General features: G+C 40.8%; 1 protein-coding gene across 1 annotated transcript; it reads right to left on the minus strand.

Moving 5' to 3' along the window:
* Positions 1-376: 376 nt before the first annotated feature.
* On the minus strand, positions 377-24,579 carry CA3H2orf92 (chromosome A3 C2orf92 homolog). The gene is made up of 6 exons (XM_049651399.1): positions 23,880-24,579; positions 13,105-13,194; positions 12,100-12,171; positions 4,858-4,965; positions 3,107-3,257; positions 377-1,179 (listed from the first exon to the last, which is right to left on the minus strand). Exons 1-6 carry the CDS (start codon positions 23,992-23,994, stop codon positions 1,047-1,049), a joined length of 669 nt encoding a protein of 222 aa, XP_049507356.1. The 5' UTR covers positions 23,995-24,579; the 3' UTR covers positions 377-1,046.
* Positions 24,580-25,745: the final 1,166 nt, after the last annotated feature.

Below are 25,745 nucleotides of genomic sequence, written 5' to 3' on the forward strand. Positions count from 1 at the left end.
TCCATGCTCAGTGGTGACACTGTTGGGGGCTTGGGAGGATGTTGCCCTGCCAGCACAAGACAGGCCCAGGGCTCTCAGAGCCCTAGGACTCCTTGCCCACACAGGACCGGCAGCCACCTTTGGGCATCTGAGCTACATGTGCCCTCAGACAGCCCCATCAGCTGCCCCCCACCAAACCTGACGTGAGCAGGCATCTCTCACAGTCTGTGTTTAGAAGGGTCCCTTCCTATAGTCAATGGCCCAAGTCCAAGTCCTCAGAGCTTGGAAGAGTTTGGTTCAAAGAAAAAAATAGCATGCTTTTTGTTTGGGGCGTTTTTTTTTAAGGGTTTTTTGTTTTTGTTTTTGTTTTTTGAGGGAGAGAGAGAGAGAGCAAGAGCAGGGGAGAAGCAGAGAGAGAGGAAGAGAGAGAGGCTCCATGCTGTCAGCACAGAGATTGATGTGGGTCTCAAACCCACGAACCATGAGATCATCCCCTCTCTCCTGACCTCGCCTGCCAACATAGGTTGCCTGAGCTACACTGGCAGCCTCACTCCTGCAACACCAGGTGCCGCCCCCCCAACCCCTCTCCCCCCTGGACCCCGTTAGCAATCAGAGTGTAGAGGCCTCAATCCACTACCGAAGAGCTTCAGCCGGCTGCCTGCCCTGTCCTCAGAAACCGGCGAGGACCAGGCCTGCTTCCAATATCTTTGCTTGCCTCATGTATTTTGATATTGTCTACGTATTTGGTGTTCAATTAATATCTGTTCAATGAATGGCTGAATCAGAGAATCAATGCTTTAATAAATAAATACATCCATAGCTTGAAAGGGTTTGTCTTTGGGCAAATGTGCTAAGTCTCCCGCACTAGCCATTAGTGCCATACCACACTGTGAGCATCCTGTGGTGAACATTTGTTTCTTGGTCCATTCAAAATTGAGACGAGAAGGTAAGCATTTTGCAGAGCACATCTCACAGCCAGAAATCCAAATGCCTCTCCATGGTGTTTGGATTGAGAACTGCCTGGCATTGCAGCATTAAGTCCTGGTTTGGTGGCCCCACCACCTGGCTTAGACGCAGGACTTGGACTTCAACTGTTTCTGTTTTCCCTTTTGTTTTCTGGGGTTCTTTTCTTGATACTTTTGCCACCAAGTCTTCCCATTCAGTATAAAAATATTATATGTCATGTTTGCTGGAGGATATCTAAAACAAAATGCAGAAAACCTTATTGCATGATTACATGAGTAGGAATTCCTACTGTCTACTCGTTGGGTGGTGGTAGAGGCTGATGTTTCTGCAGGGTGGGGATTCTACTTCTCTTTCAGAAAGGCTTGGGGTGCCTGGGGGCTCAGTCGATTAAGTGTCTGACTACTGATTTCAGCTCAGGTCATGATCTCAGGGTTCATGAGATCAAGCTCTGCATTGGGCTCTGTGCTGACAGTGCAGAGCCTGCTTGGGACTCTCTCTCTCCCTCTCTGTCTGCCCCTCCCCTGCTTGTGCTCTCTCTCTCTCTCTCTCTCTTTCTCTCTCTCTGTCTCTCTCTCTCAAAATAAACTTAAAAAAAAAAAAAGGAAGGCTTCTCATGTGTGAAATTCATTTTGTCTCTGGACACCCAGAAAGCCTCTGGGAAATTCCTTTCCCTTCACTTTCTGATAACTAACACAGGCTCTTGACAGCTTTAATTCACCTTTATGGGATGGAGCCACAGTCTTGACCACTTCTTCCTATACCTCCAAGAGGCACAGAAGGGAAATGACAAATCCAATGGATAAGCCCCAGTCAGAATTGTGAGATGGGTCAACCTCATTTCCAGAAGCTCTTTAAATCTTCCATCTCTAACTTCTGCCACATTCCAGGCCCCCCTTTCACTTCATGGGACCCACTCCTGTCTCAGAGGAGAAAGCTGGATGTGAGGTGATAGTGGCTGGCCTAAATGGTTTACCAGTCCCAAGAATGTTGGCTTTTAAAAGAACCCCTTTAGGGGTGCCTGAGTGGTTCAGTTGGTTAAGCCTCCAGCTCTTGATTTCAGCTCAGGTCCTCATCTCATGGTTTGTGAGTTCAAACGCCACATCAGGTTCTGTGCTGATAGCACAGAGCCTGCTTGGAATTCTCTCCCCCTCTCTCTCTGCCCCTACCCAACTCATGTTCTCTCTCTCTCTCTCCCTCCCTCCCTCCCTCCCTCAAAACAAATAAACTTAAAAGAACTCCTTTAAGGAAAGCAATGTCACTATTGTGGGTAAATTTAAGTACCACAGACTCAGAGTTAGGGGGAAGGCATGGGAAGAGGGATGGAAACTTCACCCTCCATGGCATGCCACAGCCCCCTTTCTCTGTGGTCAAGCTGCACCCACAACACAGTGTTAGGCAGGACCTGAGAGGTCTTGGGAAGCTGTTTTCCCTGTGATGAAGAAGTGTGTCTCAAGGGATGCAGATGAACACACAAAATTTCAAGATGCAGTTCCTGAAAATGCATAATCTTATAAGCCATTTACTGTCTCATGCCTACTCAGGGTTACGGCCACTGTGCTGGAACCCTCTCATCCAAGGGATAATAGACATTTTTAACAAGTGGTACAGACAGCCACTGACTAGTCAAAGTGGCCACCATCAGAATGGAGCCCTGGAGGGCCACTGCTGGGCCAGACATTAACCCTTCATTTGCAGGATCATGGGGAAGACTGGAAAGTCTGTGGGAGGTTCTGGGAAGGTGCTGTTTACCAACCAACAGAGGGATCTTTCAATATTCTAACAACCAGTGTAACAGCCAAGTATCAGCCCTGTGCTCATCTCCTCCATGGCTTCATCCCTCCCTGCCTTCATATGCCTATTTTCCAGTCTTTCAGCCAGTCTTTGTACCATTTCCTCAGTAGGTGTGGCCTAACCTACAGGAGTCTTTAGAGGTAAGCGTGGTCCAAGCCAGGAATTGCAATACTTAGCTGTGCATCAGAACCACCAAGGCAGTGTTAAAAACTGACAGCCTGGGTCGTCTGTATTCTATGAATACACAACCAGGCTTAGGAGTCCCTGCCTTCCTCCTAACTCCAGGATCAGCGGGAAGATCTGGGGCAACCTCATACAAATACCCATGAGTTCTTCATGGGTAGGAAGGTGGGACTGAAGAGCCACTCACAATGGCTTTTTCCTCCTGATGCATGCAGTCAACACCAGCAACAACAACACTGTGACCACGAGGATTCCCGCCACCGAGGCAGCAGCAATGATGATGTTCCTCTGGAGGAAGTCCAGAAGCTGCGCGCATGGTACATCCTTATTTTGTGTATCTAAATGAAAAGACAAATGGCAGAGTAAATAGAAAGAGACAACCCCATACAGAACTGCAGGGACAACTTGTTAGTTCTGCTTTTAGCAGAAATGAAAACCTTAGCAACTTAGCTGCTGGCTCCAGAAGTCCTCTTGGGGAAGAAGCTGGCTTTGTTTAGGAAAATACACTCATAAGCTTCTTGCCAGTGACATGAGATGCTGTTTGGTGGTGGAGGTGAGATGCCGAGGCTATGAGCTGGCAAGCAGCAAAGCAACCAAAAAGAAGGAATGACTAAGCACAGATTTCAGGAGGTGAGAATAATAGAGGAGAGGTCAGATGGAAGGGATGGAAAGTTCTACTGTGATGGCCGTTAAGAACAATGGAGTCAAATATTCAGTTTGAAGTTGCCCCCATCGCCCTACCCTCCCACCTTCAGGAAGTTCTCCCATATATATAATCCACCTCATGTGAGTAGGTTTGGGGGAATTTCATGCACAAGGTAAACATGATGCCAGAGATGATCTTGACTTCTTATGGCATCTAGGGACTTGCAGAAATCTTGAAGGTAGATTCAGAATGCCACTGACTGTGGGCTTGGAAGCACAAGGCAATCTTAGCTGAGACCATAGCTGACATCAGGGACCCCTAAAGCTCCTCCACTCCATTTGTAATGTGACCAAAAATGGAATCAGGGAAATGGTGTACTGAGGCTCCATGACAGGACGGGGATGGTTTAGTGTGGAGAACCACTGAGGGGGGCCCAGCAATGCAGGCAGGGAGATGCTGGTCAAGGGCCATCTTGGGTTATGGGGAGAAAATTGGAAATGTCCAACTTCCCACTTCCGTGTATGCTACAGCAAGAGGCAGCACCACCAAGGAACTCTAAGGGTTCTGCTGGAATAAGTCAGCATTTAATTTCTTTGAGTTAGAAAGTGACAACCAGGTATACTTTTGATAACAGGAAGCTACATGGAGGGAGTGTGGGCTTGGTACCTGCAATTGTCATGACAGGCAAGTTTCTTTTTTTTTTAAACATTTTTTTAACGTTTATTCATTTTTTGAGAGAGAGAGAGACAGAGCATGAATGGGGGAAGGTCAGAGAGAGAGGGAGACACAGAATCTGAAACAGGCTCCAGGCTCTGAGCTGTCAGCACAGAGCCCGACGCGGGGCTTGAACTCACGGACCGCGAGATCATGACCTGAGCCGAAGTCGGACGCCTAACCGACTGAGCCACCCAGGCGCCCCATGACAGGCAAGTTTCTACCTGTACTGAATGGGCCCAGGTTATCCAAGGCTGAATATTAGGGGCTAGGTTAATATTTGGCTTTCATCCCTCCTGCTTATTAGAAAGCCTCTGTGTGCAGTAATGGCAGAGGCTCAGAAGATGATGTCCATGTTACAAATGAGCAACATAAAAGTAGCATCTTCTTGCAAGGGTGGTAAAATTCCCAGAGTTAGTTTAATTCATATTTTTTCATGGCAGATTGTATGCTTTTGTGGGAAAATTAAAGGTATGCTGACATCTACTCTGTTAAAATACCATGAAAAGCAAACAGATGCATTCTGAAGTTATCTGTATTTAAGTATCTTATTTAGCTTACACTATATAGATTATTACCTGTCCTCACTGCTTCTGGAAGTGTTTCATTATCTTCAGTACTAAATTGCTCATTTATATCCCTGCTGAATAGAAAGGATTTTCTATTCCTCTTCTCTGAAACGTGACCTACAGAAGGACAAAAAACAAAATGTGTTCATCTAAAAATAGCCAATGGCCTGTGATTAGTTCTTTTTTTTAAGATTTTGTTTTGGGGGCACCTGGGTGGCTCAGTTGGTTAAGTGGCCGACTTTGGCTCAGGTCATGATCTCACAGTTCGTGGGTTTGAACCCCGCATCAGGCTCTGTGCTGACAGCTCAGAGCCTGGAGTTTGCTTCAGATTCTGTGTCTCTCTCTGACCCTCCCCTGCTTGTGCTCTGTCTCTCTCTGTCTCTCAAAAATAAATAAACGTTAAAATGTTTTTTCAATTAAAAAAAGATTTTAATTTTTTATTTTTCTATGTTTTTAAAGTAGGTTTCACACTCAGCATGGAATGGAGCCCAGTGTGGGGCTTGAACTCATGACCCTGAGATCAAGACTTGAGTTGAGATCAAGAGTCAGACACTTAACCAACTGAGACATTCAGGTGCCCCTAAGATTTGATTTGATTTGATTCGATTTATTTTAGAGAGAGAGAGAAATGTGAGCAGGGAAGAGGAGCAGAAAGAGAGAGACAATCTTAAGCAGGCTTCATGCTTAGCATGGAGCTCAATGTGGGGCTCAATACCACGACCCTGGGATCATGACGTGAGCCAAAATCAAGAGTTGGACACTCAACTGACTGAGCCACCCAGGCACCCTCCTAAGATTTTATTTTTAAGTAATCTTTATGCTCAACATGGGGCTCAAACTCACAACCCTGATATCAAGACCTTCGTGCTCTACTGACTGAGCCAGCCAGGTTCCCCTGATTAGTTCTATTTTTATGATAAAAATAACTCCTGCTAGAGGCTCAGTCAGTTGAGAGTCTGATTCTTGATTTTGGCTCAGGTCATGATCCCAGGGTTGTGGGATCGAGTTCCACATCAGTCTCTACACTGGGTGTGGAGCCTGCTTGGGATTCTCTCTCTCCCTCTGCCCCTGTCCCAGGCTTGTTCTCTCTCTCTCTCTCAAAAATAAATAAAACTAAATAAATAAAATAACTTCCTCTAGAATCAAAGTGAGGAGTTAGGAAGAATTTTGGAGAAAAGTCCAAACGTATATCAGTGTTTTGTTATTATTTTTTAAATCTGACAAATTCCTGGGTGACCCACCCATAGACTGAGGCCACCATGGTTCTCACACATGAGTGTGCATCCAAATCACCAGGAGACCTTAAAAGATCAATCATTCGGTCCCACCCTTGAGTTTCTGAATCAGTAAGTCTGAGGAGGCCTGAGAATGTGAATTTCTCACAGACACCCCCCCTCCCCGCCCCACCCAAAGTAACACTGATGCTGCTGGTCAGGGACCACCTTAGAGAACCTCGAGAGAATCTTTCAGTCAGTTGCTGACCCCTCTGACTCAAGTTTCCCACTAGCATAAGATAGAAATAAGACCTACCTCACAGACAGCATAATGTTCATGGAAACAGTTTATAAACCACCAAATAACCAAATACTATAAAAATGTTTCTTAAATTGCAAGGGCAAGACAGAAAAATGAACTACACTGAAATATGCATTTATTGGGAGAGGGGCTGAAGAAAAGTTTAGTAGAAACAGGCAGCATTGAAAATCAGAAATATTAGCATGCTAACTCTGCCATTGGCTATCTTTGACTCATTTGCATATGAGACCTTGTCAAAGGGCCTGAGTGAGTTTAGCATGGAGAGGACTAGGAAACTGGGAGAGCTGTCTTTGCCCAATACAAGAATGGCCCTGGAAAGGGGTTAGGAGATGTTCTGAGAGGTTCCAGGAGCAAGGCAGAACCAATGGGTAGGAGCTCCAGAGACACATGGAGACTAACAGTTTAGCACTTAGAAAGTAGGGCTATTAAAAAGGGAATGAGGAAGAGTGAGAAGTAACAAACCCTGTTGTCCCCAGAAGTCTTCAAGGCTGGGGCCTCCCAGGCCCAGATGCCTTTGACCTGAGAGGCATTTTTGACTTGAGATTGGTGAATCTGCCTTAGCCTAGTTCTCAAAGAGGTGGGAATGAGGCAAAGTGGTTAACACTGGCAGGGTGTGTGATAACAGCCTATTGAGGTCTTAATTATTTCTGGGGAAAGAGAGAAATTTGTTCCTTATTCAATCTGGCTTAGAAAAGAGAAAAAGTTCCCAACTTAACATGAGTCATAATTACTTGACTTTGGAAATGTTAGGCTGTCAAATCAGAGTCAAGAGATAAACAACCACAGACACACAGAAAACTCTGGACAATATAGAGTTAGTGATTGAATGGATTGAATTCGCCTTTTGCTTTTTCATAAAGGTGTAAAAAAGATAGACTTATCACTTAAACACAAATTTTTACTTTCCTTGTCTCTGTTCCACAAAAACCAAAACCATAATTAAGAACCACTGTCTACACTTATCATCAATATGGGTTGTGATTTTGATCATTTGTTGGATTTTTTTTTTTCTGCAGGACAAAGTAAGCACAATCACCATGTTTTGTCAAATACAGTCAGTTTCCAAACTTCATTTCAACTGTAGAAAGCCATTAACTATGAGAGAAACAGCAGCCCATTACGGGAGAAAGCAAATCCCCACATCCGTGATGCAGACTCAATCCCAGTGCCAATCAGTCACATCCTGGGCCTGGTAAAGTTGCGTTCGATAAGCCCAGAACCAAGAAATTTTGGCTTTGTGTTCAGGGAAAAGTTGAAGTCTTAAATTATAATCTCTCTCTCTCCCCCTCTCTCTCCTAGCATTGAAATGAGACTTTGATTGGTTCTATTAATAGCACCTTAGTGTTGCACTGCTAACCAAGAACTAGGTTCCTTTCAGCAGAGCTAACATCCATGGTAGCTTGAACTTGCTGCACACCTGTGCACACTTTTTACAAGACTTTACTTCTCAAAAAAATCATTTTGTCACCCCTCTTCCTACCCAACCCTTTTTACCATTAATTTTTAGGGGGAATGGTCTCTTTTGCTAAGGAAAATTTGTGTGGTCTGGATTTCTTAGTCCAGCAGAATAGCATCAGAGCAGCTCCTGGCCTCTGAAGAGGGGCCTCGTCAGCCTCCTTTTCTGGTGTGATGGGACCTTCACTATGTCTGCAGGGGTTTCTTGGGTGTCTCTCAATTCACTCTCTCTACTCAAAAACCTTAGTAAGCAGATCTGCCTCTCTTTTGTCGTCCCAAAGCTCCATGCAAATACAACCTGAAGCACTTTTTAAGTACTTTCCATTTTAGTATATTTATAGCTAATAATTACTGATGACACTGACTTCCTATTAGTGGTGAGCACTTGGAGAACACAAATGCCTTTTTCAACTCTCTTCTCCTGGCACAGCACCTCTCACTGGGTAGGAGATCAATAACTAGGTCTTGAGTGAGAGAAGGAATCTTGAAGACTCTTGACTACAACTTCATGAGAGACTCTGAGCCAGAACCACCCAGCTAAGCCTGATCTGTCATCCAAGATTGCAGTCATTTGACGACTGACTGGCACCAAAGGGTCTGCTTCCAAGATGGCTCACTCACAGCTGAGTGAGAAGGCCTCATCTCCTCACTGGCTGTGGGCAGGAGGGCTCAGTTTCTCACCACAAGGGCCTCTCCTTAAGTGAGTGGACACTGCTGGAATGTCCTCACAACATGGCAACTGACTTTCCCCAGAGTGAGCAATTCAAGAGATAGCCGGGCAGAAACCACAATGTCTTTTATGACCTAATCTATGAAGTAGCACACCATCATTTCTGTCATGTTCTACTCATTAAAGCAAGTCATTAAGTCCAGCCCACCCACACACAAGGGGTGGGGGATTAAGCCCCACCTTTCAAAGGGAAGGCTATCAAAGAATTTGAGGACCTATTTTAAAACCACAGTAAGAAATGAAATTCCAAAGAAGACAGCTGAACAAAGGAAACATTTGCTTATGTCCACATAAACATAAGGACTTTTTAATTAGCTGCCTCCGGTTTTGTGGATGGAGAGAAGTGACATCCTTACAAAGGCATCTACACTCTGCAGGAAGCCTGGACTCAGGTTTATGACCCACACCATTAAGCAGAGACCCCTGAATGATTGAACCATATGAAATTGGTTGAGATTGAACCATACGAAATTGGAGATATTTGACCATTTTTAAAAATATTTTTTAAAGTTTATTTTATTTTGAGAGAGAGAGAGAGAGAGGCAGAGAGAGAGGGAGAGAGAGAATCCCAAGCAGGCTCCATGCTATCAGTGCAGAGCCCAATGTGGGGTTCAAACTCAAACTCACAAACTGTGAGATTATGACCTGAGTCAAAACTAAGAGTTGTACGCTCAACCAACTGAGTCACCCAGGTATCCCAATATTTAACTGTTTTTGATCTACAAAGAAACAGTACATTCAAATTATTCAACCTGACATTATAGTCCCAAGGGAAGTTTTCTAACCTACATGTTTCTTCTAATTGTGAGGCTCCTAGAAACCCAACATCATAGATTATCTAGATGAGTGTAATGATCAATTTATAATGTGATCCTCTGTGTATATATACATTAAAAAAAAAAAAAAGGAGGGGCACGTGGGTGGCTCAGTCAGTTGGGCATCCAACTCTTGGTTTCTGCCCAGGTCAAGATCTCATGGTTTCTAGGCTCAGGTCCTGGATCAGGCTCAGTGCTGACAGTGCAGAGCCTGCTTGGGATTCTCCCTCTCTCCCTCTCTCTCTGCGACCCACCCCCAGTGTGTGCTCTCTCTCTCCAAATAAATAAATAAACTTAAAAAAATAAAAGGAGGGGCGCCTGGGTGGCTCAGTCGGTTAAGCGTCCGACTTCAGCTCAGGTCACGATCTCGCGGTCCGTGAGTTCAAGCCCCGCATCGGGCTCTGGGCTGATGGCCCAGAGCCTGGAGCCTGCTTCCAATTCTGTGTCTCCCTCTCTCTCTGCTCCTCCCCCGTTCATGCTCTGTCTCTCTCTGTCTCAAAAATAAATAAACGTTAAAAAAAAATTAAAAAAAAAAAAAAAAAAAAAGGAAAGGCCTCCAAACTTAGCGTAGACTGGCCATTATATACCTTGGGGGTCTGGGAAGATACAGGAAAATAAATCCATTTTGTACTTAGAAGATGGCCAAGCACTGAGTCAAGCTCCTATTAGGGAGAAAAATCACATACTGAAAGAGCCAAAAGTAACTTGAAGAAATGGAAAGACATTCCCATTTCCAACACAGAATGACTTACCATCAGTTTTCCCAAAGTGAATATTATATTATAAATTTAATACAATGCTAATAAAAATATCAACAGGCCCTAATGAAGTTACACAAGTTGATACTAAAATTCATGTGCAAAAACAAACATGCAAAAGTCACCAGGAAAACACCGAAAAAACAAAAACTACAAAATAGGGACTAGTCCCATAAGGCATTAAAACATACTATTCCAGCCTCTGTAATGAAAACAGTACAGTACTGTTGTATAGAAGCCGTAGGCCAGTGGTTAGGATAGAAAGTCCAGGCATAGACCCAGGACATATGGGAATTTAGTATAAGATAAAGAGGGTGTCTCAGATCACTGGAGCAAAAGTGGACTTTTTAATAAATGATGTCATCGGGGCACCTGGGTGGCTCAGTCGGTTGGGCGTCCAACTTCAGCTCAGGTCATGATCTCGCAGTCCGTGAGTTCGAGCCCCGCGTCAGGCTCTGTGCTGACAGCTCAGAGCCTGGAGCCTCTTTCAGATTCTGTGTCTCCCTCTCTCTGACCCTCCCCTGTTCATGCTCTGTCTCTCTCTGTCTCAAAAATAAATAAATGTTAAAAAAAAATTTTTTTTAATAAAAAAAATAAATGATGTCATCATTTTTAGTGAAAAAATGACATTATGTGGACTGTATTGATGAAATCATTGTAGCCCATGTGTGGTTCTCAGTATAAAGTCAGCCTTTCACTTCTCCCAGTGTAGACCCAGGTACCAAAGAGATGCTCGACTGTATTTAATTTATGATTTCACAAAATTAAGATTCAGGAATATTATAAGTATTCATTTTAAAGAGAATTCTGTGGGGGTGCCTGGGTGGCTCAATAGGTTAAGCATCTGACTCTTGATTTCAGCTCAGGTCATGTCTTACAGTTCGTGAGTTTGAGCCCCACATCAGGCTCCACTGGAGCCTGGTTGGGATTCTCTCTCTCCCTCGCTCTCTCTCTGACCCTCCCCACCCGACCCCCCCAGTCTCTCAAAATAAATAAACTTAAAAAAAATAAATAAAGAGAATTCTGTGGTAAATTAATCTCCAAAACCCATCTAGGTCATTGGTTCCAAATGCTGTCTGCAGGCAAGTCACTGGTACAATATGCAAAAATGTGCAGAACCCTGGATTCCACTTTTAGAAACTCCTGGTGGATTCCAGAAATAAGGGTTTATAATCTCTTCCCAGGTCTCAACCTCCTCTCCATGGTTGATTCATGGTCAGTGTTGAGAAACACTGACCTAGTTCATATTCCTATGCCCAGGAAAGACCACATATTTGCCAGCTTGGACAATGACATAGTTAGCCTATTTTTCCTCTTAAATCTTTAAATCTGTCTAGAGAAAAAAATGCTTCATTAGATGATAGTTCTTCCTGTCTTGGGAGCTGGTCTGCTCCCACCATAACCAGGTCTGTGAGATGAGCCTTTGCTCATCCCCTGAAGGGGAGCATTTTCCCACACTCCCCATGGCAGGGATGAAGAGAACTCCTCTGGGGTATCACTTCAGGAATGTGCTCAGTCCCTCACCAGTCCCCACATCCAGGGGGAACAAGGGACTTCCCTGTTAAGTTTGCGAGGAGGAATCAGGTTCCTACGGTCAGTTCCTTCCTCTCCCTCTCTCTCACTCTCTCTCTCTGTCTCTCTCTCTCTCTCTGGCATCTGTCTGCCTGCAGACAACAAACATTCTGATCTTCTCCTCTATGCTGTGAATGTTACGGAAGCAAACTCTCTCGTGGTGGGCTATGGGGGAACCATGGGCATCCTAAACCTCACCAGTGATTAGGCACTCATCCTAATTCGAAGTGAAGCACCCATGTTATCCAGCCAAGTTTTCCTGAGAAGATAGTCTGAGCTCCATCTCTAGGATCCTTAGCTCAGTCTCACATTTGGTTCTAAACTCAGGCAAAGGAAGAAGAGGTATTACTTATAACCCAACTCCAATGATATCCATTTGCATTACCATTAGTGGACACTCTATCCATGCTGCCAAGGAGAAATCTTGGTTCAGTAGAATACCCAGCAACACTGGCTCCTTTGATGAAATCCATGGGGGAAAAAATTGAAGAGAAAAATTTATATAAGCACATATTATGAGCATTTTGGGTCCATATTTTAAGTGTTTAAATGCTAATATAGGATCCAACCACACTGAGAATGTGTATTTGAAAGTTTACATATCAATGCAGACAGGCATCAGCTAGTTGCTGACTGCAGAGGCTGGAGCCCAGGCAGATGTTATGGGAAACAAACCTTGGGAATTAGAATTCACATCTGTATGCAAAATTCCAACACAGTGCTCATTTCTCTGCTGCCCAGGGCACTTTTGTTACTGCTGGTACACAAAAGCTGCCTGTAGGTAAGTCTGATATAAAATTCTATCCTTATGACCTATGATCAAATAATTGTCTTAATTCTTAAACTGCTACTTAAAAAATAATAATATAAAGCCGCTTTGCGGAAGAGTGTATTTTTCATTTTCATTATTTCCACCGGTGTGCCTAGGGCAAGTGATTCTTTAGCCTGGGTCTTACCCATTGAATGGTATGCTGATTGCACTAGTTCTCCCTAAGGGCTAAGCAAAGTATCAAACCAGATCATGCACGTGGAACTATAAAGTGTGTTCAGTACAAAGTTATTACACTTCTCAGGGCTCCTGTGGTCAGGAACAGTAACCACCACTTGTAATTCCAGTTCCTGTCCTTTGAACAGCCTCCAGAAAGGAAGAACCTCCTTGACACATGAATTTCAAGGATCCCCTCCCCACAAAACAGAATAGACACATTTTAGACCATAGACTTGAAGGTGAGAGAGAGGTTTTCAGACAACCTTTCCTTCATATCTCAATTTGTCTATGTGACACAGGTAGCCATTTTGACAAATACTAAAATGAGAGTGCTGTATATATAATTCAATACATAGGCCTATAGAAATATGTGCACTTATAATTCTAGAGACATATACTTGCCTTTTCTCTTGTCTCTCTTTGTAACTGATTTGCCTGCTGTTCTTGTTTCCTCATATGGAACATTGGAAAACACTTGCTGTAGAATTTCATCTCAAGTGAAATACAAAAGGCATGTTAATAGCAGTGGAGGATTTTTCTCTGTAAATACCTAAAGCAGTCTAGAGATACAGTTAATAAATGCTATACTCAATGGAAATTTTGAAATTATACTCTATACCTAGTCTTGGGAAGGGAAATCCCAACCCCTAAAATCATTGCTGAAAAACTGTGATTGCCCTAGATGTCTTGAGCAGTAAATATTTCCCACTAAAAGATACGCAGCTAGAAACTTTGCCCCAAATCTCATGATATTTAGCGCCACTATTTTCCTTCTTGCTCCTGTTGTCATTCTGACCCACCCCTGAGACTTCCCCAAGAGGACCCATAGATTTGTATATGGTGAAGTCTGCGGGGGCAAAAATAAAGCAGAACAGGTTTCTAAAAGTCAGAAAGCTCTTTATAAGCCGTTCCTAATTTCTCATGATTATATATTTAAAAATACATGAATCTCTCTCTTCTTTTTAAAGTTTTCAGGCTTCTACTTTTCCCTTCTACTTTTGTAACTCTATCTAGGTTTAGTTTGCAAAGCCATGGAAAGAATCCTCACAAATTTCATTCATTTTGTATATATTCTGAGTCCTTTATCAAAGGCATTGGTACATTGGTGGTTGGTCTGCTCACCTGATGGCATACGTGCTTAAGAACCCCAAAAATTAACATCAAATTTACTTATTCAAAATGAGTTCTTGTCACCAGTCCCTTTCTTTTTTTTTCCACACTATGATCTCATTTATTTAAAAATAATTTCTTTTAACACAATCGATACTACCTAATTTCTATAGGTACATAGACATGCTTGTAAATGCACAATAAAAGAACTAAAAAGGTTATCTTTAAGGAGGTAGGGAACAAAGAAATATCAAATAGAACTTCAGCCTTAAATTCAATGTTTCAGTTTCATATATAAAGAGACTTGTGTAAATACTAAACTTTTTAATTCACCAGAACCAATGCTTCCCAATCAAGGTAAGAAAAGTATACTATAGAGAAAGATTCCAATTTCTGTAAAAGCAGTAAAAACAAAAACCTCTGCATGTGCATTTATGTTTTTACAGGCATGGAGAGAGAGGAGGAATGCACACCTGGATGACAGAAAGGGTGTAGCAAGAAGACTATTAAATTTTTCTTTACTCATTTTTGTTCTGATTCACTAGGTCAGCTAAGCACATTACCTTTTTAAATTTTTTTTAATGTTTATTTATTTTTGAGACAACATGAGAGACAGAGTGCAAGCGGCGGAGGGGCAGACAGAGGGAGACACAGAATCAGAAGCGGGCTCCACGCTCTGAGCTGTCAGCACAGAGCCCAACGTGGGGCTCGGACTCATGAGCTGTGAGATCGTGACCTGAGCTGAAGTCGGACGCTTAACCGACTGAGCCACTCAGCCACCCCTAGCACATTACCCTTTTATTTATTTTTTATTTTTTATTTTTTGTTAAATACATTTATTTATAAGCCAAACACAACAACACCCAATTGCTTCTATTTTTCCTCCCTAACAGGATTTTATTTACAATACAGAAAACAAATAGCATTAGCACATGTACAAACTACAATGAGCAGTTCACTGGCACTTCTAAAATAGAACATTCTTTATATGCAGGATATTCTCTAGAGTCAAGTAAAGTTTGAAGAGGGCGCAAGGGACAGAAAGCAGATACGTTAGGTGATCTCTGGAGTAGCAAGGAGTTCTGACTTCTGACCAAGCCATAATAAAAATGATTAGCTTGCATTATAGTGTTGCTAATAACTGGACCACTATTATCAGGTCTTTCCAAAAAGAATGTAAGTTTCAATGCAATGTTTTTGTTTTTACTTTTATCAAAATTACTGAATGTTTACACTTGAAAAATATTATTAAAATACACTGGTTGGCTTACTTATCTACATTATTTATACCTCATTTAGACAGTTGTTGAATTTGCTTTTATTACACTGTCTAGATGTAAACAAGGTAAGGGGGGAAAGGCTGGTTTCAATAAAACCTGTTAGAATAATGCAAGAACTAGATAGTCTATATAAAAATGATTGAGAATTCTTTGCATGTGATTAGGCTACGGAACCCTCTAAATTGTATAATTCACCCTAATCCAAAAGACAAGTCCAGAATTTAGAACTGCTTATTTTTTCTAGGCCCAATAATAGCACATGTGGAAAAAAAAATTGATTATGTTATAGCTGGGCCTGTAAGTTAGCTGGGTAATTGGGTAATTGGCCACATTTAGGAGCTGGCTTCTTGAGGAAGCATAAGTCATGGCCACCAAAGAAATACATATTGAATGTGAGGAATTTACTATGGCATTTCTTGATACTAATGAATGATTTAAATGAAGTGGTTGAAAGTGATGGTCCAGCCAGTAAAAGCACATTACCTTTTTAAAAAGGAAGTGAATATTTAAAATGAGATGTTATTAACTTAGAATAGTGTCCATTTTAGATAGTACAGAGAAGGTGAACAACCTGCACTCACCTTGTCTCCTATCCGGCAGAGGTATTCAGCCTCTGCCTACATGTCACTAGCCCCTTCCTTAAGGGATGTGTTGACCTATAAATTCTTGGATTGTTGCTCAGAGAACCTGAAAAGTTCATTGGTGTCCCAGCAATGCCAAAGCCAACATTGGCATGGTGCTGGGCAGGTCAGGAGGCCTTTTGAGGGATGATGGGATCCTCCCAAACCCCAAACCAGACACCCATCTTCACATACACTGACTCCCCTTCCACACATGTGGGGCAGGATTCAGAGACATGGTGTTCCTTCAAGGAGGAGACGTCCTCTGATTCCCAGGTGAGAATTCCTGAAAATACATGAGGGGGCTGCAACAGCTATCTGCATCCCTTCATTCAGTCATGTTAACCTACCCATCATTCAATCAGCCAGGCACCCGGTGCAGATTTACTGAAGCCTCTTTAATAGCAGGTGTGGAGGAAGGACAAACCCAGAATTCCTGACATGGAACAGCTCCCGGAAAAAAAGGTCCGTGTTCCCTGTAAAGAGATGTCCCCCTTCCAAGCAGGATTGGCAGGCATAACTTTGTGATCAGAACATCCAACAGATCCTAACCTGGAGGGAAGCATCAATGCTCACACCTCTCAGAGCTCTTTCTCAGACCAGATGTAACCCTCACTATCTACTCCTGATGCACACACACTACCAGAGAGGAGAGATTTCTTTGGAATCTGGATGGCTTCCTTCAGCAGACAGCTATGGTTTCAAACATTCTCCCTCAGTCTCGGCTCTCTGCTAAAGAAGACTTCCCTGAGCCTTATTTTGTTATTGCTGTTTTTAGATTTTAAAAATTTAAGGTGAATATATATATATATATATATATATACACACACACATATATATATGTATATATATAATTTCCATTTTAAGCATTTTAAGTGTACAATTCAGGAGCATTAAGGACATTCACAATGTTGTACAAACATTGCCACTATTTATTTCCAGAAATTTTCCATATTCTCAAACAGAAACTCTCTACCTGTTAAGCAATAACTCTCCATTCTCCCATCCCCCTGGCCCCTGGTAACTTCTATTATACTTTCTGTCTCTATTAATTTACCTACTTTAGATACATCACACAGGTGGAATCATACAATATTGGTGCTTTTGTGCCTGGCTGATTTCATTTAGTATAATGTCTTCAAGGTTCACCCATGTGTTAGCAAGTAACTGAATTTCACTCATTTCTATGAGCAAATAATACTCAATTATATGTCCATACCACATATTGTGTATCCATTCATCTGTGATGGACACTTGGATTATCTCCATACTCTGTCTATTGTGAATAATCCTGCTATGAACATTGGTGTACAAACATTTGTTTGAGCTCCTGTTTTCTTTTTTTAAAATGTATTTATTTATTTATTTGTTTGTTTGTTTGTTTGTTTAATTTACATCCAAGTTAGTTAGCTTATAGTGCAACAATGATTTCAGGAGTAGATTCCTTAGTGCCCCTTACCCATTTAGCCCATCCCCTCTCCCACAATCCCTCCAGTAACACTCGGTTTGTTCTCCATACTTAAGAGTCTCTTATGTATTGTCCCCCTCCCTGTTTTTATATTATTTTTGCTTCCCTTCCCTTATGTTAATCTGTTTTGTATCTTAAATTCCCCATATGAGGAATGATATTTCTCTTTCTCTGACTAATTTTGCTTAGCATAATACCCTCTAGTTCCATCCACATAGTTGTAAATGGCAAGATTTCATTCTTTTTGATTGCCAAGTAATACTCCATCGTATGTATGTATGTGTTTGTGTATATATATATGTGTGTATGTTTGTATATATATGTATATATGTATATACATATACATATATATGTGTATATATACATATATATACATATATGTGTGTGTGTGTGTATATATATATATATATATATATATACACACACACACACACACACACACACACACACACATACCACATCTTCTTTATCCATTCATCCACTGATGGACATTTGGGCTCTTTCCATACTTTGGCTATTGTTGATAGTGCTGCTATAAACATTGGAGTGCATGTGCCCCTTCGAAACAGCATCCCTGTATCCCTTGGATAAATACCTAGTAGTGCAATTGCTGGGTTGTAGTGCAGTTCTATTTTTAATTTTTGAGGAACCTCCATCCTGTTTTCCAGAGTGGCTGCACCAGTTTGCATTCCCACCAGCAGTGCAAAAGAGATCCTCTTTGTCCGCATCCTTGCCAGCACCTGTTGTTGCCTGAGTTGTTAATGTTAGCCATTCTGACAGGTGTGAGGTGGTATCTCATTGTGGTTTTGATTTGTATTTCCCTGATGATGAGGGATGTTGAGTATTTTTTCATGTGTCAGTTGGCCATCTGGCTGTCTTCTTTGGAGGAGTGTCTATTCATGTCTTTTGCCCATTTCTTCACTGGATTATTTGTGTTTTGGGTGTTGAGTTTGATAAGTTCTTTATAGATTTTGGATATTAACCCTTTATCTGATATGTTGTTTGCAAATATCTTCTCCCATTCCATCGGTTGCTTTTTAGTTTTGCTGATTGTTTCCTTTGCTGTGAAGAGGCTTTTTATTTTGATGAGGTCCCAATAGTTCATTTTTAATTTTGTTTCCCTTGCCTCCGGAGATGTGTTGAGTAAGAAGTTGTTGCGGCCAAGGTCAAAGAGGTTTTTGCCTGCTTTCTCCTCGAGGATTTTGATGGCTTCCTGTCTTACATTTAGGTCTTTCATCCATTTTGAGTTTATTTTGTTTTTATTTATTTTTGAGAAAGAGAGAGAGACAGAGCATGAGTCGGGGAGGGGCAGAGATAGAGGAAGACACAGAATCCAAAGCAGCCTCCAGACTCTGAGCTGTCAGTAAAGAGCTCCATATGGGGCCTGAACCCACAATCCATGAGATCATGACCTAAGCTGAAGTCGAATGCTCAACTGACTGAGCCACCCACGTGCTCCTGAGCTCCTGTTTTCAATTCTAGTAGATATATATCTAGAAATGGAATTTCTAGATTATACGATAATGCTATGTTTAATATTTGGAAGAACCACCAAAACGTTTTCCACAGACTTCATCTTAACATTTTCACCAGCAATGCACAAGGGTTCTAATTTCCTACATCCTTCTCAGCACTTATTTCCCTTTCTTTAAAAAAATACACATTCTTTGGGCACCTGGGTAGCTCAGTCAGTTAAGCATCGGACTCTTGATTTCGGCTCAAGTCATGGTCTCAGGGTTCGTAAGTTTGAGCCCCGCATCAGGCTCTGCGCTGAAAGAGTGGAGCCTGCTTGGATTCTGTCTCTCTGCCCCTCCCTGCCTCTCTCTCTCTCTATCAAAATAAATAAATAAACTTAAAATTTTTTTAAGTAAATAAATAATACACATTCTAATAGGTGCAATGTTATCTTATTGTGGTTTTGATTTGCATTTCCCTAATGACTAGCAAATTGACTAACTTTTCATATTCTTATTCCATTTTGTATATCTTCTTTGGAAAATATCTATTCAATCCCTTTGCTCATTTTTAAATTGGACCATTTATTTGGTTGGTTTTTTTGTTGTTGTTGTTGCTTTTGAGCTATAGGAGTTCTCTCTATACTCTAGATCTTAATCCTTTATCAGATATATGATTTGCAAATATTTAGTTCTATTCTGTGGGTTTTCTTTTCACTATCTTGATAGTATTCCTTGCTGCACAAAGTTTTTAATTTTGGTGAAGTCCAATTTATCTATTTTTTCTTTTGTTGCCTGTGATTTTGTTGTCAAAATTAATGTATCTTTGCCTAATCCAAGGTCATGAAGATCTTCTCCTACATTTTCTTCCAGAAGCTTTAGCTTTAGCTCATAAATTTAGATCTTTCACCCAGTTTAGTTTTAATTTTTATATATAGTGTAAAGACCCAACTTCATTTTTTTGCATGTGAATACCCAATTTTCCCAGGACAATTTATTAAAAAGACTTCTCTTTCCCCTTGAACTGTCTTCACACCCTTGTTGAAAATCAACTGACCGTGGATGTATGCATTCATTTCTGGACTCTATTCTGTTCCATTGATCTATATATATAGATAGCCTTATACCAGTGCCATACTCTCTTAATCACTGTAGCTTTGTAGTAAGCTTTGAAATGAGGAAGTGTGATTCTTCCAAATTTGTTCTTTGGTTTCAAGATTATTTTGACTACTTTGGGCCTACTGAGATTCTATAGGAATTTCACAATAAGTTTTTCTATTTTTGCAAAAAAAAAAAATGCATTTGGAATTTTGATAGGGATTGCATTGAATCTGTAGATCACTTTGGGGACTATTGTCATCTTTATAATAGTAAGTCTTTAAATCCAGGAAAATCTGATATCTTTCCATTTATTTAGGTCTTCTTTAATTTCTTCCAGCACTGTTTTGTACCTGTCTGTGTACAAGTCACTTGCCTCCTTCACTAAATGTATTCCTAAGTATTTTAATATTTTTGATGTCATTCTAAATAGAATTGTCTTCCTTATTTTCTTTGGACTATTCATATCAGAGTATAGAAATACAAATGATTTTTCTGTGTTGTTTTTATACCCTGCAAACTTTCATATGTAGCTACAGAGTAAAATACCAAGCAAAATAAGTCAGTCAGAGAAAAACAAAATACCATATGATTTCACTCATATGTGAAATTTAAGAAATAAAACAAACAAGAGAAGGGAGGGGGGAGAGAGAAAGAGAGAGAGGCAAACCAACAGACTTAACTATAGAGAACTGATGATTATGTGAATTAATTTTTTAGCTCTAACAATTTTTTGTGAACTTTTTTTTGTGATCCATTTTAGATCTTTTATTTCATTTTCCTGTCTAATTTCTCTGCTAGTACTTACAGTCTATGTGGGAAGAATTGGAAAAAATGTCTTCTGCCTAATATTAGAGGAAAAACTTACATTCTTTCATCATTGAGTATCATGTGTATTTTTCATATATGGCCTTTATCAGATAGAGGAAGTGCCTTTGTATTCCTAGTTTATTGAGTGTTTTTATCACAAAAGGATGTTAAATTTTAAAATAAGTTTTACTTTTAGTTGTTAAAAACACATAACAAAAATTACCATCCTAATAATTTTTTTAAATATTTTATTTTTACGTAATCTCTTCACCCAATGTGGGGCTCAAACCCACAATCCCAAGATCAAGAGTTGCATGTTCCACTGACTGAGTCAGTCAGGCACCCCATTCATCTTAACCATTTTTAAGCATACAGTACAGTAGTGTTGTTTATTCAGTGTTGTATAAGAGACATCTAGAACTTTCTCATCATGCCAAACTGAAATAATATACTCATTAAACAACAACTCCCTATTTCCTCTCCCCCTACCCCAGCCCCAGCCCCTGGAAACTACCACTCTACTTTGTTTCTCTGAAGTTGACTTTAGATACCACTTATAAGTAGAATCATACAGTATTTGTTTTTCTGTGACTGGCTTATTTCATTTGGCATAATGCCCTCAAGGTACATTCATGTTGTAGCATGTGACGGAATTTCCTTCCTTTTTAAGGCTAAATAATATTCCATTGTGTGTATATCCCACATTTCATTAGTCTATTCATCCATGGACACTAGCGTTGCTTCTGCCTCTTGGCTATTGTGAATAATGCTGCTATGAGCATGGTAAATATCTCTTTGAGACTTCCAATTCTTTGGGATATATAACCAAATATGGGATGCTGGGTCACATGGTACTTCTATTTTTAATTGTTTGAGGAACAGCCATACTGTTCTCTTACATTCCCAACAAGAAAATTGGATTTTCTAGCCAATATGCTAATTTCTGCCCTTTAATAAGAGTTTAATCCATTTATATTTAATGTGATTACAGATAAAGAATTAACCTCTTCTATTTAGCTATTTGTTTTTTGTGTCCTATAATTTTTTCCCCTCAATTCCTGCTTTCTTTTGGGAGTTAGTTGATTTTTTTGTGATGTTATATTTCAATTGTCTTCTTCATTCCTTTCTGTATATTTTTTAGTTCTTTTCCTTGTGGTTACTTTGGGAATTACAACTAATATTTTATTTTATTTTATTTTATTTTATTTTATTTTATTTTATGTTTATTTTCGAGATGGGGGCAGAGAGAGAGACAGAATGTGAAGCAGGCTTCAGGCTCTGAGCTGTCAGCACAGAACCCGAGGTGGGGCTCAAACTTACAAATCATGAGATCATGATCTGAGCCAAAGTCGGACACTTAACTGACTGAGCTACCCAGGCACCCCTACAACTAACATTTTAAACTTATAACAACCTAGTGTGATAATACCAACTTGATTTCAATAGTATGTAAACACTCTGCTCATATAAATCTGCACCCTCACCTATATTGTCACAAATTACATCTTTACCCATTGTATGTCCATTAACATAAATCTACAATTACTGTTTTATGCGTTGCCTTTTGAATCATATTGCAAAAAGGAATGAAGTTACAAACCAAAATTATAATAATATTGGTTTTTACATTTACCTATGTAGCCACCTTTACCAGTGTTCATTATATTCTTAAACTTTTGACTGTCTGGTGTCCTTTCATTTCAGCCTGAAGTACTCTCTTTAGCATTTCTTACAGGCAGATCTCTCAGCTTTTGTTTATCTGGACATATCTTTTATGCTCAAAGAATAGTTTTGTCAAATATAAAATTATCAATTGACAGTACTTTTATTTCAGGACTTTAAATATGTCATATCATTTCGTCTGGCCTCCATGATTTTTGAGAAGAAATCAGCCATTAATCTTATTGAGAATCCCTTGTAAATGATGAGTAGCTTTCCCCTTGCTGCTTTTAAGACTGTCTACTTGTCTTCGGGTTTCAACAATTTGACTATAATGTGTTTCAGTGTGAATCTGTTGCACTTATGCCTGGAGTTTCTAGAGCTTCTTGGACATATATAATCATCTGACTTGGGAAGTTTTGGGCCATTATTTCCTGAAATATATTCTCTTCCCCCCTGCCACCAACTCTTCACCTCCTGGGATTTCTGTAATATATATGTTGGTACACTTGATGCTGTCTCACAGATGTCTCATCCTCTGCTCATTGTTTTTTTTTTCTTTTTTTTCTTTCTGCTCCTCAGACTGAATAATTTCAATTGTCCAAGTTCAAATTTACTTATACTTACTTCTGCCTACTCAAATCTGCTCTCAAATCCCTCTAATGAGTTTTTCATTTTAGCTACTGTACTTTTCAACTCTAGAATTTCTTTGGTTCCTTTTTATAATTTGTTTCTTTGTTAATATTCTCATTTTTTTCAAACATTGTTTTCCTGACTTCCTTAAGTTCTTTATCTCTCATTTCCTTAACTCATTAAAGGCAGTTAACATATTGAAGACAGGCTTCTATTGCCCATTCTGGCACCAGCAAGCTACACTGAGAATGCAAGCTGCCTACTCCTTGGCTATCTGCTATGGGGCTGGGGATGGAGCGTGGCAGGATCTACATGAAACACTAAAACTCACCAAAATTTACCAGTCTCTTCAAGCATTCCTCTGGGCAATGCAACCGTTCAACTAGAATCCAAGGTTCCAAAATAGTTGCTTAAGATACTTCTTGGCAGTTCAATTGTAGCACTGATGAAGAGACATATTTCTGGAGCTTCCTACCCCACCATCTTCCTTCCAGGCCTTGGTTTTCTCAAATGTTACTTGAGACACTTAGATCAATGAGTCTCAAATAGAATCACCTGGAGAGCTTTAAAACTACTGGTGCAAATATCTCATCCTATGCTGAAGAATCTGATCAGGCATCTTTTCAACAACCTCCCCAGGGGATTCTCATGCTCAAATAGGGCTGAAGACCTGGGGAAAAGGTTTATCTCAGCCTCACGACCTCACCATCTCTACTGCTGTAGAAATCTCCTGGGCACCTTGTCAGGCAGATGTGATACAGCTGGTCTGAGGTGGGGTCTGACTCAGCACTTGCAATAACTCCCACATGGAGGCTCTGCTGCTGCTGCAGGGACCCCCCCTTTGAGGGGCACAATCCTTTCCAACTGTTTATCTTCTATGCTTTGCTTAATTTCCTGGGACTCTGACACTTCAAAGAACTGGTTCCAGCTTCAAGGCAAGCACGTTCCCTCCCACCAAAGCATCAGGTTATCTGAGAGAAAACTGTGGACAAGGGGGAGATTCTTCAAAGACAGCGTAATGACTTCACACGAGGAGATTACTTACCAAATAGTTTAGCCAAATGCTCTTCTTGATTTGAACTTGATACAAATTCAGTATTTTTCAAGCTCTCTTTTTGAGGATAACCTATGGGAAAATAAACCTTAGCTGTGTGAATCATTCATTGGATCTACATGAAACTTTTTTTTAAGTTTATGTATTTATTTTGAGAGACAGAGCACAAGCGGAGGTGGAGGGGGAAGGCAGAGAGAGAGAGAAGGAGAGAAATAATCCCCAGCAGGCTCCATGCTGTCAACACAGAGCCCAACACAGGGCTCAATCCCACGAACTGTGAGATCATGACCTGAGCCAAAATCAAGAGTCAGACACTTAACCAACTGAGCCACCCAGGTGCTCCAACATGAAATCTTTTTAAATCAATACTTCTTTGCATGGTATTTTGAGGGGAGCATCATGCACTTTACCTACTTTAGGAGAAAAAGCATCAGTTTTGGGTTCTAGTCCACCCTGTGAGTGTCTTGTGACCTTGGGCAGTAAAGTTCTGTGGAATTTGGTTTTCTCATCTGAGACTGGTGGAAAAGGAGCCAGCCACAAGAGGCCTGTGAGGATTGGATAAGATGAAATTTGCTTATGTCATCTGTAGACTGAAAAGTATTCTCCCTTTATCATGTCCCAGTGTTATTATCTACTATGAAGTGCAATAAATGGCACTGCGTCCAAGCCTGGCTATGCTCAATGCTCAGTTTTGCCGGGGCAGGGGGCAGGGTGGGGAGAGGGCAGGAAGGAGCAATGACAGATGGACACTTATCTCAGTGTCTTCTCAACAAAAACTTTCCCCTCCATAGGAAATGATGTCAACAAGCAATGACTTTGACCATCTTGGAAATGGGATGCCTTCTTGTTTTGGAAAACAGGGAACAATACTACTGCATACTCAGCCCTAATCCACATTAGGGTCTATGTTTGGAGGGGTCTCAGAGGGCCTGAGGCCACCTCTACCTGACCTATCGGATAAGCACCAGGAATTCCTAATGTTGTCACTGATGAATAAAAAATGAAGGTATAAATGGAAAAGCACTGAGTCAACAATGACTACTTTGATTCAATAAGTGAGAAATGTGCAGTTCTCTGGTGATGAAACATTGGTGAATTCAATGCACTTTGTTAAAAATGTGTTCCTCATATTGTGTCAGCCAAGGGAGCATTATACACATATGCCCCAAATAACATTATGCACCCTGCCCCATCATGACTACACAGTAAAATATTCACTTTAATCTGCAGTTTGTGAAATGCATGGGGAGGACTGTTAGCTCTAAAAATGGTTTGCTAATAGTTTCATAATTTCAACGTGGCATACATGCCTGGCTTATCCTGATAAATAATTATCCAATTAAAATTTTTTTCCTAATGCACACAGTGCCACATTAAAGAGTTTCTCTGTCACCTGTGTGATTTAGGTTAATGTACATGTTTTTCGCACGTGACCAGCTTCTTCCTCTCAGCTTTGGCATTTGAGCATCAGTCCAAAGGGAGAAAGGGGCTCTGTCTCTTTGTGCAAATATTTTCCACAGGCTAGAGTGTAGGGTGGGGAGATGTGGGGAGGGATGTGGGAAGGCTTTACTGTCCCAAATCAATGACCAGGGCACTCGTGAACATTGAACTATAAAGTGCTGTTGAATAGAAAGTCATTACACTACTCATGGCAAGTGTTACCAGGAAAAGTGAACACCACTTGCAAATCTGGTTCTCATCCTCTGAACAGCCTGCAGAGTGAGAGAACCTCCCTGACACATGAACTTCAGAGATCACCCCCAAAATATAGTGATATTTGTACTTTAGACCACAGACTTCCATAGTTGGCAGAAGGTCATGGAGAGTATTGGACAATGTTTTCTTCCACATCTCAGT

Source organism: Panthera uncia, assembly GCF_023721935.1.
Source record: "Panthera uncia isolate 11264 chromosome A3 unlocalized genomic scaffold, Puncia_PCG_1.0 HiC_scaffold_11, whole genome shotgun sequence".
Classification (NCBI taxonomy): Eukaryota; Metazoa; Chordata; class Mammalia; order Carnivora; family Felidae; genus Panthera; species Panthera uncia.